Consider the following 16,033-nt stretch of genomic DNA (forward strand, 5'->3'; position numbering starts at 1 on the left):
AGTGTTCCAGGGAGTTTGAATGTTGGCTTTATGCAGGTTTTTAAGTGGTGAAAAGATGCCCGTTTCTTGAGCTTTATCCTGTGTTTGTACCAATTCAGACTGTAATGGCCACAACAACGTCCAGATTTCAGTTTGCTGGACAGTACCCTTACTGTTCAGGAGATACAGTCATTTATTGCCTTTGTGCAAGATAGGGATCTTGTGTCCTACCAAAGGTATGAAGTACAAATGCGTTCAAGACAAAGTGATTATGTGCTGTTAGAATTAAAACGTGGCTTATAATGCATGTTATTGCACTCTTAAGTCACTACTCCTCTGGAAAGGCTTCTATTTCTTTAGGTTTAAGTTTGTGGGGTTTTTTTTAGTGTTTTATCACACTGAAGTTTTCATTTGTACTCAGCACACGACTGGTTCTGCAGACATTGTTTTCTTGGGTTATCATTGCCACCATCACAGAAAGAGTATTCGCAAGACACACAGCTCTGCACTAGTCAGTATTTGTGCTCAGAGGGAGTGTGCTCTCCATCCCCACTGCTTTTAGTGCTCACTTTATATATTATGATTATTACCATTAAATTGTATTATTTACCCTGCCCTGCCAAAGCTTAAGATACGTTGTTGAACAAATTCAATATTTTAGGTTGGTACTTCCCTCATATCTGATGGCTGCTTAAGGCAGTATCTGTTGTGGTGGGGGTTTTTTTGGTGTGTTGTTTTTTTTTTTTTTTTTTAACAAGATCAGTTTAAAGAGGGGATAAGTGAATCTTTTCCATTCTCCCCTTTCTTCTACAGCCCCATAATGTGCACACTCTTTCTAGTCTTCTGGAAAGTGCTGTATTTTCAGTTACAGGAAACCGTTGTATTCATTTGCAGCTTTTTTTGGTGCTAGTTAAACCATTCCTAGACTTCCCCTCAGAGATGACTTAACCTGCTACTAGTCTGTGTGGGAATTCAGAGTAAATATAAAATCACTGGAAACGTTTCAGAAATGTTGCATCTTTTTCTTACAACCTTCAGTTAGTTTTTCAGAGTTAATTTGTTTTTATTAGGATGATGTTACCTGGTAGCATACTTTTATTTAGAAACATGCTGTATCTACAAACTTGCAACATTACCAATATAACGCTGTTAAAATAATGATGTAATTACTCACTATGATTATTTTACTTAAGAAGATGGCACATGATACATGTTTATCAGAACTGTTTCAGATTACTTTCAACATTTCAGCTTTTCCTTTGGTTTCCTAGTGACATAACTCGTTTGCTGGTACTGCGTGTGTATTTATCTAGGAAAAAAAAACCCAATTATTTCTAATCTATGCCTTATACATTGTGAATATAAAAAGATATACCTGTGTAAAGAAAAATGCATGTTTTTTGGTCTTTGTTTTCCCAGTTTTGTGTGTGCTTAAATTGTGTGTAAGCTTTCTGGCAGCAGAAGGCTTAATTGTCTCTTAAGATTCAGTATTACTGTGCTGAACAAGAGAAACATGCAGTAGTCACTGTGTCAGTCTTTCATCGGTCGCTCTTCTGACACTTTGCAACCATTCAATCTTACGAGCGTAGGTTTCGTGCTCTTCTGAAGAGAGCAGAGCTTTCACGTGATGCTTTTGCAATCATTTGTCTCCCTCTAGTGGGATGAGAGTTTTTCTGAGGAGATTTCTTCAGTGTTAATAGCGGTAACAAGTCTTTCTCTGTGACAGCAGTTTCTGTAAATGTTTTAACATGAGTTAGAAGCAAAAACTCTGTATAATACCTGCTCCTTCTGTGATGCTGTTAGCGTTTGAATAGTGTTTCTGTTACGAAATTAACATAAATTGAAACAGAAGTGAATTTACTGACTTGATAGACTTGTTCTTTCATGCTTTTTGAAAGCTTAGTTCTCCTTTTAACTTTTAAAAAGTGGGCTAATTAATCTATCTGATGGGGACTTTTAATAGGACACCCATCTAAATCCAGGTTCTCCTGACAGGCTCTACCTGCACAGTAGCTTTATTAATTGGAGAGTTTTATTCAAATACCAGATTCACTTAAGTCTTCTTTTTATGCCATTTTTTAAAGGAGAGTTTCTCCGGTTAGATAGTTACAAAATGCTATTGTGCAGTGTGGTATGTCAGCAGTACAAGTGTCCAGTTCAGACTGCATGTGTAAAAGTAAATTATTCAAATGTTTTTTCAGTCTCTCTTTAAATCAGTCTATGTTGATATTTTTATGTGGGCTGTGTTATGAAAATCTGATAATCAGGTAGATGTGGGGTGTGGGGTTTTTTGTGTGTGTTGTTTGTTTGTTTTTTTAAACCCACACCCAAAAATTGAAACCCCAAATGATCACCGATAAATTGCCCCCCAACCCAGTATGCAGAACTACATGAAAAAATACACAAAACCCCCAAACTCTATGTAAAATTTTAAAGATACAAATTAAACACTCAGAATTGCTCAGGTTGGCACCAGGGGTTATAGCGCCCAAGAGTGCTATAAACATCCTGTGAAGAGAGAATGCTGTTTGTTGTTTTAGTGACTATTCTGTGCATAAATATTTGTTGAACTGTTTAATGGAAATTTGTTTTGCTGGATGATTGAACAGGCTAGTTTGAGAGATTCTTAAATGCTTTAGATCAGTTTCCTGCCAGCACTTCAAATTATGTATTTGTGAGAATGAGTCTTTGAAAACATGATAGCTTACAGTGAAATTGTAAGAGATTTTAAGAAATCAGTGTTCTGAAATGTGAATGCATGCTGCAAAATCATAGATGGTCTAAGTACCTCAGCTGCTTTCTGCAAAACCTTGCACTTCTGTAGTCTTCATGATAGTATCTGGGTGACAGATGTTACTCAGATGAAATTTTTTTAGAATTAGGCCTTAGTTTTGTAGAATTTTGATCTGTTTTAAGTGTTAGTTGAAGAGATTAACACAATTAAAACACTGTCACTGTGATGTCTTAGGTTTTTGGCTAGAAATACAAGAAGATAGAGAAACCTCAGTGTTGTTGTTTGTTTGTTTGTTTTAGACCAGTATTTCTATTGCCAGTCATAGTCAGAAAGAGAAAAGCTTAATATAATTGAGTTTACTTGGAATTGGTTCACTGCTTTACTTAACATGTAGATTTTATCTTTGAAAGAATAATTACAACCTGAGGTTTTCTTTAGAAACATCCAGGCCCTGTGTTATGAGCACACTCAGATTTTGCAGTGGCTGCAATGGTACTACGTTGTGTTCACCTTGGAGGTCCTTTACACAGAGTATGATGTCAGTTGCACCCTTTACGTGAATCTGTTGGAGCTGCTAGGATGTCAATGGGATAAATAAAAGGCTCCTGCAGATAATTAATCTAGATCCCCACATCCCCTAAATTCTCTACAAGGTATGTCCCCTGACATTAAATTATATACAGATAAATCAATCCAGATGAAATTTGAAAGGTGCTGCTTTTTAATTTTTTTTTTAATAAATTGTCTTTTATTTGGTGAATTGACTTCTTTGGTTTCACAGTTGCATCGCTCATTTTTAACCATTTGTTCTTCTTCAATACAATGTGTGCATTCTCTAAGAAGTAAAATAAAATTGCAGATACTAGCTGGTAAGCAAAGGCATGTTCTAGGTGTGGAATGACTTTGAAAAAGTCAATAGGGAGTTATACAGGTGATAAAAAGGGAAGATGAAGCATAAAAATCCTGTGCTGCCTATTGCCACATTGCAAGATATCACAGCTGGAAATAATATTGGGTTGTATTTTTCAAGTATTGTATTCTGTCTGTTGGATTTTTCTCTGCCTTAAGTATGTTTGAAAAAAGCATTGTGTATGTTTATTCTCTGGAAGGGGTATCTGTACTGCTTTTCTTCTGTTAACTGGACTGCACTCTGAAATTTATTTAATCGTGTTGCAAAAATCCATTAGAAGTAAGAAATAAGTAGGGAAGCATCTTGTTCATCATTGTTGAGCACACAGATTTTGCCATAGTTCCATGTTACGAAAATGAGACTCCAAGAACTATGGCTATTCCATTTTCAAACAAAGACTATTAGTCCTTTTGTAGCAGAAGTTTAATAAGATTATTTTAAACATGTCTAAAGGAAGAGCATGGACATGATCTTCACCTATCTTTTGGATAAAGTTTGTAATAGCTTAATGAGGTTTCAATCCATGTATTTATGTTTAGGTTACATGAACCTAAAACAACTGATGTGTAATTTCAAATTTTTTGATGTAAAAATTCTGTTCTTTCAGCAGCTGTTTGCCTTGCACTTTAAAGAAGTAGCATTGTGTGTAATGGCACTTCTTTGCAGGGGGAGGACAGTGATTCATGTGATTAGAATAAAATTATTTGAAAAATAATCTTAAATAATTTGCTGGTTTTGAAAAGCAGTAAAAATTTCGATGTCCCATCTTTCTTCTTGTTCTGTATCTGAGGACATATCAAAATTTTCAAAGTGGGATTTTGATTCTGAGGAAGATAAATTCACTTGACAACTACATTACATTTTATTTTATTTTTTCATTTCACTAGTGAGACTCCTAGTAGTTACAGAAATTTTTATTTTGGTAGTTTTTTATTTTGGAGCAATGAAGGTGATTTAAGTAATTTCTCACTGATTATTCTGACCCTTGTGGTGCACTTTGCTTCTCCCTTCTTCTTACAGGGCTGTTGCAAGTCCAAGGAGGGGATATGGGGGAAGCTGCATTTGTAACTCAATAAAAATGCAATAAAGAGTAAAAATAATGTTAAAATTGTTGGGTATTTTAAATCCAGCTCATTAAAATGATTCATGCTACTGTTGGGCTTTTCTTTCTGTTAAGGAAGTGGAAAAAAGATATATTTGTTGATGTACTGGGTAAATCAGATAAATGAAGTAAACAATAATTACATAAAGTACTTATCTTTTTTTGTAATAGGTCTTGTACATGCAATTGTTGTATTTATTATTTTCTTCCCCTTTAGACTCCTCCTAAAACACGGTTGACTTGTACCTGTAAAATTGTCTTAAGAGCACTCATTTTAAATTTTACAGGCTCTGAAACAGCTGTAACCAGAGTGTATGTGACTAGGATTGCAGCATCTAAATTGAATTGCTAAGAAATCTGTAAAATAACAAGTCGTCTCTAAAAATTAATCCTTTTTTCTTTCAAAACTGTAGGCTTTAGTTGTATCTAAACAAGTTTATTAGGTGAGAATCTGTTAAGTATGGAACTTTTACATTTTAGTACCATGTCCCTTTAGAATAACTAGCAAAGCAGCATCAATTGTAATGCTGTTTGTGGAGGGAATTTTTTTCAGGCTATTAATTCCTTTTAAAATATGTTACCTTTGGCAGCCTGTTTGAACTGTTTGTACAGTTTGTATATGTAACGTATCAGATTAAATTCTTTTGAAGGTACTTGGGTTACAGCAGTTACAGTTATAACGAAGTGGTGTTTAGAGAAAACACAGATATGCATTGAAATAGACTTTTTACTATACTAGACTTTCAAAACAGGGGCAAGTAATTAGTCTCCACTAGGGAAGGACAAGCAGTTATAATGGGTGTTGTTGTTGCTGCTGGTTATGCAGCAAGTTTTACTTGGAATACTTACTTAATTAAAATATCCTGCCTTCGTTACACCAAGTACTTATATTTTTGTTTGCAGTAAACTGATAGCTCTTAAAAAATAAAGACCTTATGAAAATCGTGGGTCATCATCTCCAATTCTGTTTTCAAAAAAGATGGTATATGTGTGATGCTTTTAAATTCTTTATTATATTAAGGCCTATAGTAGAGCCATTTAGAGTTTAAACAGTTGTATTAGTCCTCTGCTTTTTTTTTTTTTTTTTTAGCGTATGTGACAGAAATAAAAATCTACTTTGTGTTGCTATACTGTTTAGGAAGTGATTGAGTCATCAGTTATATTTTCCACCCCTCACAATTGAAAACCCCCTACCTCCCCCCCAAAAAAAGGCCCAAGCTTCTGTTTAGTTGCTTGTAAAATCAGGCCTTAATTACACTTGCGAACAGTGTATTTTGACAATTAATGAGTAAAACCAGTCCTCATTATATTTTATTGTACTTAAAACACAGTTAGGTTGGAATCAGGCCAGTAGGGCTTCTCACTAAACTCTGGCTGATGTGTTTCTCTTAATGTAACAGCACAGTCTTGTTTCAGGACATTTAGCTTTGTTTAAAAATGAACAGATTAACTAGTGCTTTAATCTTCAAAATGCAGAGCAGAAAGACAACTTGTACCTTAGTATCTGCACAAACAGTGTAAGTCATGCTGTAGTGAGGCATGTTGGTCGGTCTGTCTTGACCTTATTTACACTTTGATTCATGCCATTGTCATGGTTGATATTAACCTGACATTTATTGGATTTTGATAATAGAAATAGTATCATATTCTCTCAGTATGTGTGTTCTGCTTTAGTGTTGTTAATTTCTGTTCTCAAGAAAGTAGTACTGTACTAAAAAGAAGGTTTTTCTGCGTTACTTAAGCTGACCTGACTTCAAATGCCCATTTTGCTGTGGTGTAGATGACTTCTAGCTGTCCACTGTCTTAGAATGGTATGGACATTATTGCAAACAGATAATGAATGTGGAATGTAAAAATGACTTTCCATCTTGCATCTGTCAGTTTTTGGACAAGGGTATCCATTTTGGTTGTTGTCAGCACCCTTTTGTCTCCGCTTCCAGGATCCAAGATACAAATTCTGCAATTGTTTAATGAGCCTCCATGAGCTTTGTGAGACCCTCCATGTGTCCTAGCGAAGAGAACATAGTGTAGTAACTAGCTCTTCATTAGGAGATCTTCCCTTTTTTTCTCTTTCTGCCTGCAATTGGCTTTCTGTGTGACTTACTTGAGTGGTGTAACTGTCTGGTCAAATGCAGGCTTTTCTTTTCAAGTAAAATAATGTACAAAGAAAAATACAAGTTTTTATGTTTCTAAGCAAGGCAGTTGATGGTTAGTGTGCAGAAAGGACATGAGCAAAAGATACGAAATACAGCTTTGTTTCTCTTATGCTCTGAAGTTTTTGGTAGTCTTTGTGTAACTGAATGCTTTATCAAAACAAATTCCTTATTGACTTGTTGCATTAAACTTATAATAATGTTATATATTCAGTAGCTGTATTTATATATGCTTGAAATGGGCTTGTCATACATCTTAAGGAAGAGAAGAAATCTAATGACCGCATTTTAGCATTAATTCAAATACCATGTTGCAGTTCTAAAGATACACATTCTTAAGTGACATCTCTTTGCAATTTTTTTAAAGAATAATGTTCAAGCATCAGATGCTCTTAAAACTGAAATTGATGATTTGAAGAAGAAGCACGATGAGGCTGCTTCAAAAGTTCTCCAGCTTGAGGAAGATATCATGACTGTTACTCAAAAAGCCATTGCAAAAGAAACAGAGTTAGACAGGTATTTAGTAATTTTGTTTCTTACTTTCCTCATTTTACTGTTTCTTTCTATAGGTGTTCCTTTAATCTGTATTTTTCAGTGTATGCATCAGTTTTCTGTATTGATAGTTCTGTGCTAATAATTTGTCAATGTCTTAGTTTGAAGGACAAACTGAAGAAAGTGATGCTTGAGAAGGAGCAGCTTGAATGTGTGTTAAAGACAGAAAAGGATGAAAAAGAACTTTATAAGGTAACCTTATTCCTTATACCTGTATACACTGAAACGAAGTGGTTTGAAATAAAGGTAAAAATGTTTTACAGAGAAGTCTGATAAATTGTCTTGGTTAAGGAAAAAAGGAAATGGATTACTTGTGTGAACAGATTTAGAAGACAGTTATACGTGTCCTCATATAAAAATGAATGAGGAAAGTTGCATCTAAAGTCATCCAAAGATATAAGGAGGTCTCTTAAGAAGGAGAATGGATCAACAATTTATTAAAATGCAGGAATAGGAACAAAAAATAATAAATGCTAGTAAGGAAGTTCTTTAGTAATACAGTGCATCACCCATTTAATAACTAAATTCCTTTTTGCTCTTTTAAATTTGCTCTCCAGACTGTGTTTTCTAGATCCTGTTCTTGAGTCTTGTGCATAACTTGGAGAAGCTTTAGTAGCATCTATATTGCATTGAATTTTACTAGCATAGCCAATTTCTTTTATTGATATTAAGAGACACTCATATTTAAAATATAGTGTCATTCCCCCCAAAAGGCTAAAAAGTCTCTTTTGCTAAAATAATTAAATCCTTAGGTTGTATGAAATAAAGTGTATTTAAAAGGTTATTTTTGTTCATAGGAAAATCTCTTTATGTGGCAGACAGTATTAGATATGCACCAGAAGTAATAAAATCTCAAAACATCATTTGGAATCCATTTGTAAATAAGCAATACAGATCTTCTAGTCTTTGAGTGGACAACACCTGAGTGCAGTAGTTACCGATTTTTAGGCATTATGTGATGAATCTGATATCTTAAAAGCAGCTCAAGACTTGTTAAACTAGTTTGCTGTCTTTGACAATGAATATTGCTGATGTAGTCCTGTTTGTCTGGATGATTGCAAGTAGATACTACTAGAAGTTTAGTTGCTCTTTAGTTTTCTTCAAGTCATTTCCTTTTTGCTTGTTGTTAGTTGTCCAGCATTTGTCAAGAGAGGGATGAATTTTGCATAGCTTAATTTGGTGGGGACAGAAGTCAGGGCCCTGATTTCTAGCTGTTGGTTAGATAATCAAGATGGAAGAATTCCAGCCAGAAAATTTGTGCTGGAGGGCAGTGATATTTTCAAATGTTTAATTTTTCCCTTTACGTATTCTAATCTGTCTCAGAGATGAGCTAGAATTTAGTGAACACTTAAATGGGTAGGTGAACAGTAGTTTTCATAATGTGGAAGAAGAGTTTGACATTTTTTAGCATCATTACAGATACACTTGAAGAATACAGAAATAGAAAACACCAAGCTAGTAAAAGAAATCCAGACGTTTAAGAATTTGGATGCAAACAAAGAAAATATGATATCGTATTATAAAGAGGAGGTTGGCAGATTACAGCTATTTATAGCTGAAAAAGAAAATATGAAGAAAGCTTTTTTGCTGTCCTCATCAAACAAGGTAAGCATTACTCATGTAATTGGCCTGGTTTAAAATAAGCATAGCTAAGGTTGAATGTGTTACACACAAGAAAGGAAGAAGTTGAAGATACCACCAAGGTAGAGGCTGAGAGGCAAGGGGATTACAGTTTTCTCAGTTGATGCAGAAAATGAGCCAAAGAGTGAATTCAGTCTTAGTTTTGCACATTCTGACCTTGTTGAGGGGTCTCACATGATGAACCGAGATGAACTATGTGTGAAAATAACTTGTAAGTTCAGTAAAAGTGCAGCAGTAAAAGTGGTGCTCTCCTCTGAGTTACTTTTAACTTCCTGAAAAAGGAAGGAGATTGAGGAAAGTAGGGAAGAATGTAGGTATGTTGAGACTGCAGAGGGTGATGGAGAAAAAAAGAGATGTAGAAAGATGTGCTGAAGGACTTGTTAGGTGAATGTGCTGTCAAGGTACAATGATAGAAAATGTGAGAAAGGGAAAGATACGATGTAGAGGGATTAAAGTGAGAACTCAGCATTAGGAGTGCCAGTAGGACCAAGGAAGAGGTGTTTTTAGCTGCACAGTGTGGTAGCATTGTGATGAGCAAGCAGTATGGTTTAGTAGGAGAGTGAAATTGTTGAAGAGCTGGTATCTGTGCTGTCCATAGTCCAGGTGGGTTTACTTAAGACTACTTTTAGTGTGGTGCTATGGATAGAATACCCACTAGGGGTTTGTTCCTGAGGTACATCTTCCTGTTTCATTTCATACAAAAAGAATACAGTTTCTGTGCCCTGAGACTGCTCTGTTCTGTGATCTACAGTGTGATAGGTTATAGTGGAATTGACAGGGACCTTTGTTTCACATATGTGCTCTTGATGCAAACTAGAGGGTTAATTTACACTCAGTCTTTGAGGCCAGCATGGAGAAGTCAGATTATGCAGATGACTTTATCCTGTGTATCTTGCCAGTGTTCTCACAGAAAAAGCAATCTAGATATCGAAAGAATAGAAATTGTGTTCAAGTAACATGAGTTATGAATATAAAATTTAAGTAGAAAAGCAGTGTTGAGAATGGAAGTAGCAGGTAGGCATACAGAACATGGTATGCCATGTTAAATCAAGATACTGCTTATCCAGTTCAAGTCTTTTGACTGCTCTGCAATTTTGCTTTTGAATGTTAAGTTACTACTGTATTTTTACTTCAAAGTAAAAACGTGTAGAGGGTGTGTCTGTACCAGTACTGAAGCAACTAAACATTGAAGTCCTTTATTAATCTTGAAGTGTTTGTGAAGTTTCTGGTGGGATCATTAACATTTTTGTCTTACCCTGTGAAAGTGCAAATATTTACTGAAATGTATAACTGATGCATCATGTGCTGTAAAAATCTAAGAGACAGAACTTCAGGACAGTTTCTAATCCATCCATCTTCGTAAATATTTACAAAATATATTATTATCCCTCTGGACTTGCTATGCTTAATGATTATTCAAATATTAAAAGATACCAGACTAGAGTTACTTGAATTTATGTCTAGACTCAAGAATACGAGATGATGATGCCTTCGGGAAACCAGAGGCTGCAAGTAGCTTATAGTAGCTTTGAATTTTTTCTTTTATTTTTGGGCTTTTCTGAAGAACAAGAGGCCAGTAGTACTGCTTGGTCAGTTGGCTCTTGGGCTGCCCTATGGAGCTGCAGCAGTGCTGAGTGTCTTAGTGCTGCATGTTGCAGCTTGTTCTTCATTACTTTTTGTTCTCAGTTCCCTCTGAAAAGCTTGTTGTGCAAGATTTTGGGAAACAGAGCTATGAGAAAAACATCCCAAAGCTGCTTTACACTGTCTTACGTCAGCCAATGGTGGGCATTGTAAGACCTCTAACTCTTGCTACCTGCAGCATCTTACTGTGGGACTAACTTTGGTTTTGAAGCTGCATGGCCATTTGTGCCTGTCAAAAGGTCTATGGTGATAAGAACAAATATGTTCTGGAAAACAAAGACATTCTTGGCATATGTTTAAAACTAAAGCTGAAAATGCTGCAAAAATCCAGTATAGGTAAAATAATAATATTTAAATCAGCCTTTGTCATAGTGAAATATGTTAGCACACCATTGTTAGCAAAGAAGGCAAATGGGGAAAATGGTATTTGTGTGCTGCTTGATTTAGTGGTTTTGCTAAAACCACCAGGAGAACTTGATTTTTTTTTTTATTCAAATGTTCCTAATCCCTATGCCAACATTTATTTAAGCTTTGAATTAAAGAATGATTAATTCTCTTCCCTCTCTTCTCTTTCCCAGGAGGATGCAAGTATTTTAAAAGAACAGCTTCGGAAAGCTGAAGATCAGATTCAGGCTAGCAAACAAGAAGCTGTCTTAATGTCAAAAGAGCTGAGTGATGCAGTAAATGTGAGAGATAAGACAATGGCAGATCTTCACAGTGCACGTCTGGAAAATGAAAAATTGAAAAGGCAGCTGGCTGATGCTTTAGCTGAGCTTAAGAAAATCACGGCTTTGAAAAATGAACAGGTAACTAGCCACTATTTAGTACTGACATTTAGCTGTATTTATAAAATCTGTTAGAGCTAGCTTTACTGAAGTTGGAGAATAAGTATGTTTCTGGATGATTAGTGCAAATTATTACCACATTCTCTCTTATCTCTCAAGATACTAGCTTACATTAAGTGTGTGTTGCTGATTTGGAAGGTTGGTAAAAAAGGTGGTTTCTGCTACTGCTGACGGCAAATCCCCTCCCTTCCTAGAATATTTTCACAGAATAATACAGTATTAATCCATGTTATTTTGCATACTTTCCCTTTCTTAATTTTTTTGTGAGCCACACTAGCATTAAAAATTCAGGTAAGAAAGTGGGTAGAATTTTTTTTAATAGTGCTCTTTACTCATGCATTCTCTCTTGGTTCTTCTGAGTCCTTTCAATACTTGTGGTCAAGGTTACTTTACGTTAATATTTTTACACCTACAAATACTAAAGTAATGGAAAACTGTCTTGACTTTCATCATCTTGGATAAAAATCCAATGAGCTAATACAAATTTCATCATTCTGAATTAAGTGAGCTTTGTACTGGATTTTCATGACTTCAGTGTTTTTGGATTAATTCACTACTAGGTTTACTGAAATGATGTAGCAGTTTGAAAAAAATACATTGAGCTGAACAGTAAAACAGTGCAGTAAATACGAAGTACAGCCCTTAAAAGAACTATTACATTTAAAATATCCAAGAATTACCTGTTTTTTCTAAGAATTTTAATTATCATAGAATGTCTTTAAAATGCATCTTGAAAGAAGTAGCACATCACCTGAATAAAGGACAATTTAGGACGAGAGGAAATGGGCTCAAGTTGCCCCTGGGAAGGTTTAAATTAGATATTCACTGAAAGGGTAATTAAACACAGCAATAAGTTGCCCAAGGAGGTGGTTGAATCTCCATCACTGGGGGTGTTTAAGAGACACGTGGATGTGCTGCTTGGGAACATGGTTTAAGCATTGACTTGGTAGAGCTAGGCTAATGCTTGGTAGAATTAGGTTATGGTTGGTCTTGATGCTCTTAAAGGTCTTTTCCAACGAGAATGATTCTGTGATAAAGCGAATTACCAGAAAGTATCAAAATACAGCATCTATCCAGTTGGTAAATGTAGTTTGCTTAGCTTATGTATCAACATTACAGCTCAACCGACCCACTTTCCAGTAGAAACGCAGGGTGACAGAACACAGTTGTAGCATGTCCTTTTTTGCCGTGTGACTATACTTATCATCATAGAATCATAGAATGGTTTGAGTTGAAAGGGGTCTTTAAAGGTCATCTAGTTCAAACCCCTACAAGTGAGCAGTGACATCTTCAACTAAATCAGGTGGTTAAGAGCCCCATCCAACCTGTCCTGGAATGTTTCCAGGGATGGAGCTTTTATGACCTGTCTGGGCATTAGAGGTGGTTTTGTAGATCATAAGTCAATACTTTCACTATAAATTAAGGAAAGGAGGCATCGTCATGGTCACGACCAATGAAAGTATCAAGACAAAGTCTAAAGCACTGTAGTTTATCCTCAGTTGTTAGAGAACAGAGGGAAACTTCTGTTATGTAGAATTGCTTCCCCTTGAGAGTAATTTTTCAGGATAAAAACAGGAGGGGAAGATGGCACTATATGACATGGCTTACTGTTGAGTTAGGGGAATTTCTCAAGGCTTCCACTTGTCTGCAAGATAGGTGGAACACCTTCTGCAAGGTGTTAAGGCTTTTGATATACATTGAGACTTTTCATGTATATGAATCAGCCCATAGAATAAGAATCCTCCTTATCTGCCTCTGGTATTATACCAGTGCCTATTTATTCCTTCAGTGTATCATTCTTGGAATGAAGTTCAAGACAGATGCTGCCTCTGTCCGTACTCTACTACTTCATTCCTTTCCTTCCCACAAAATATAGGAGCAACTTCTCTATTTACAACATTGTGGTTTCTTCAATTGAAAAAAGTCTTTTTGGGAAAGAGTGGTATTTGAAGAAAAGGGAGAACAGTTTCTAATTTTTTTTAAAGGAAACTTCAAACACGGCAGAGCAGGAACTACGCAGAGAAGTTGAAGATCTGAAGCTTCGTCTGCAAATGGCTGCTGACCATTACAAGGAAAAATTCAAAGAATGTCAAAAGCTTCAAAAACAAGTAAACAAATTCACAGAACAGGCAGTAAGTAGAATGGGAGAAATTGCACTTGTTTTTTGTAACTTTTCAGCAAGTATTTAACTTCTGTCTGCAAAAAACAGTGGTTTTAAGATGGATTAAACACACAATAAGCAACAGCTCTTTAGTTTACCATTTTTATCCATAAAGCTAAATGACTTCTATGATTCTTCTTAGATAATTGTTGAAACCAAGCTTAGGATTTGTAGTAACTGGTGTATGTAGGAAGCTGAGTTTGGATGAACCTCTAAGCATACTGTTGTTCAAGGAAGAATTTTGAAACTAAAGCAGGAAAAAAAATCCATAATTACTACCTTTATTCAGTACTACCACCACCAAAAAAACCCAACATACCCAATTCTAAACATGCAGGAAATAGGAGAACTTGGAGGAGGCTTTCAAAGTGAAGTGGGGAGAAAGTTTCCACAACGCAGTACATAGTTGTGATCTGTATGTATTTTATATTCCTATTGATCTTCTAAATAAATGAGGATTTTGCAATTCTGATGTGAATCTTAAGCCAGCTAACAACTGAACCTGTTAGTGAATTCAAGTAGATTCAAGAGCAGAGTTCTTCAGAATTTCGTAAAAATCAGTGACTCAGAGAGGAGCTCAAACGGGGAGAAGGCGTACGAGCAGTGGCAAGATGTGCAAATGTGAATTTTAAAGAAAAACAGACTTAAATATTTCTGCTAGCCACAGAACAAATGGTGTAGTTACCCAGTTTTGATCCAGAGATTACTTGAAAAAGTTGTCTTCTCATCCAGAAGGTCAATGGTGAATGAGGTGTCAATCAGAACACCTGCGGCTTTTCCTTAAAAATCTTCCACATCTTTGACTATGCTGTTTATCTGATAACAAACACCAGATTTCATTACTTTGACACGAGAAGTGTAGCACTCATTAGTAATACAGATTTCATTTTCTGATGGAATATTAGATTTAAGTTGATGAATATAAGTGTAACTGATTCTCTAGAAGATGCTGTTTTCCTAACAGTTTTCATAGAAATTACTATTTCTAGGCAAAAAGAAATCTAAAAGATTATAAAAATGATAGTCTGAGGCAATTTCAGTGTTAGTAGAGTTGAGTGTGTTTACATATTTACTGTTAATCTCCCGTTTTAATCAGCAATTCTGCCTAGACCAATTTTGGAGGTGATAGTGCAATATATAGATTACTTTATACTTTGGCTTTCATTTAATTAAATACCAAAACAAAATTTCTTTTCACAAAGAAAATTGCAGGGCATCAACAGAAACTGACAGACGCATCTAACACTGCGACAGCTACTGCCGTTGTTACAGACAAAAAGTTGTCTGCATCTCCAGGTATCAACAGCTTAAATTTTGTCTTACTGGTATCAGCCTGTAAGTGTTGTGTGTATATGAAGGAGTCCATAATAGTATTTATAGTATAAAGTAGGTGGACTCGTTCTGTTATAGTTTAAGCAATGATGAGAAATGTGAATATTCATCCAAAAAAAGGTCTTTTTTTCAAGTGGTAGCATTGATAATTCATATATCTTTTTAAAACAGTTCAGTTGATGTTTTTCTAATGTCAGCAGGATTGAACTCTTGAATTTCTGCTTTATAGTTAACACAGAGCTGAGTTAGCCAAGCTAATAATTAATTTTAAAAAAATCCTTCCTAAATTTGCCAGTTGTGTTCAATAGCATGGTAATTTTGCAGTCGTGTTATAATGACTATGCACTGGTTATAATTTTCATGAGCAATTAAGTCCTTAGAAAACTAATCTTCTAAAACAAGATATTAAACATAAATTTAAATTTATAAATACTAGTAAATGGTACCTAGTTTTGTTTCTGTTACTTTATCCTTCATACCTTCTTTCTGACTTTAGAGACTGTATGTTGTAATTTCTGTCAATTTCCTCTTAAGTAAATGCGAATGTTTCCTAAAACAAAGAAAATCTCAGCAAGCGCAGTTATAGTATGTGATGGGATGCAGTAGATTGCTGAGGCACTTCATGCTTTTATGGAAGAATAAAATCTCTAGCATGATATCATAACTTAAATATTCTGTTGTTTACTTTCTTAGGAGTTAAGGGAAGAGATGTCTGGTTTGGGGCTTTTTATGTTGACCTTTGTATTACCTATGTGTGTATTTATGTTCATCTTCAGTGTGTGAGAGACTAAACACAGACATGTCAGTATGACTAGTGATCTTGTATATTGCTGGCCACATGATACTGTTTGTCTCTGGATAGGTATTTGCTTGGATAACATGGAGCACTCTGTTATGGATGCACTGTAAAATTTGGGCTGTTATCTCTCTTACACAAACTTTATCTATGGAACAAAAAAATCAGTATTTTTGTTTTTTCTTCA

The 16,033-nt window shown here is 35.3% G+C and overlaps 1 protein-coding gene across 8 annotated transcripts in view; it reads left to right on the top strand.

Moving 5' to 3' along the window:
- Positions 1-16,033, top strand: part of TAX1BP1 (Tax1 binding protein 1) — a 62,634-nt gene that overhangs the window by 26,669 nt on the left and 19,932 nt on the right. For 5 of the 8 annotated variants that reach the window (XM_051612158.1, XM_051612159.1, XM_051612157.1 and 2 more), the window contains 6 exons: positions 7,246-7,394; positions 7,532-7,622; positions 8,850-9,035; positions 11,291-11,518; positions 13,543-13,689; positions 14,921-15,014. In XM_051612158.1, the coding sequence (XP_051468118.1) occupies positions 7,246-7,394; positions 7,532-7,622; positions 8,850-9,035; positions 11,291-11,518; positions 13,543-13,689; positions 14,921-15,014 (895 nt within the window). The remainder of the gene's footprint in view (positions 1-7,245; positions 7,395-7,531; positions 7,623-8,849; positions 9,036-11,290; positions 11,519-13,542; positions 13,690-14,920; positions 15,015-16,033) is intronic. The other 3 variants (XM_051612163.1, XM_051612162.1, XM_051612167.1) reach the window with 3 other exon arrangements.

This window comes from Apus apus, chromosome 2, assembly GCF_020740795.1.
Source record: "Apus apus isolate bApuApu2 chromosome 2, bApuApu2.pri.cur, whole genome shotgun sequence".
In the NCBI taxonomy this organism is placed as follows: Eukaryota; Metazoa; Chordata; class Aves; order Apodiformes; family Apodidae; genus Apus; species Apus apus.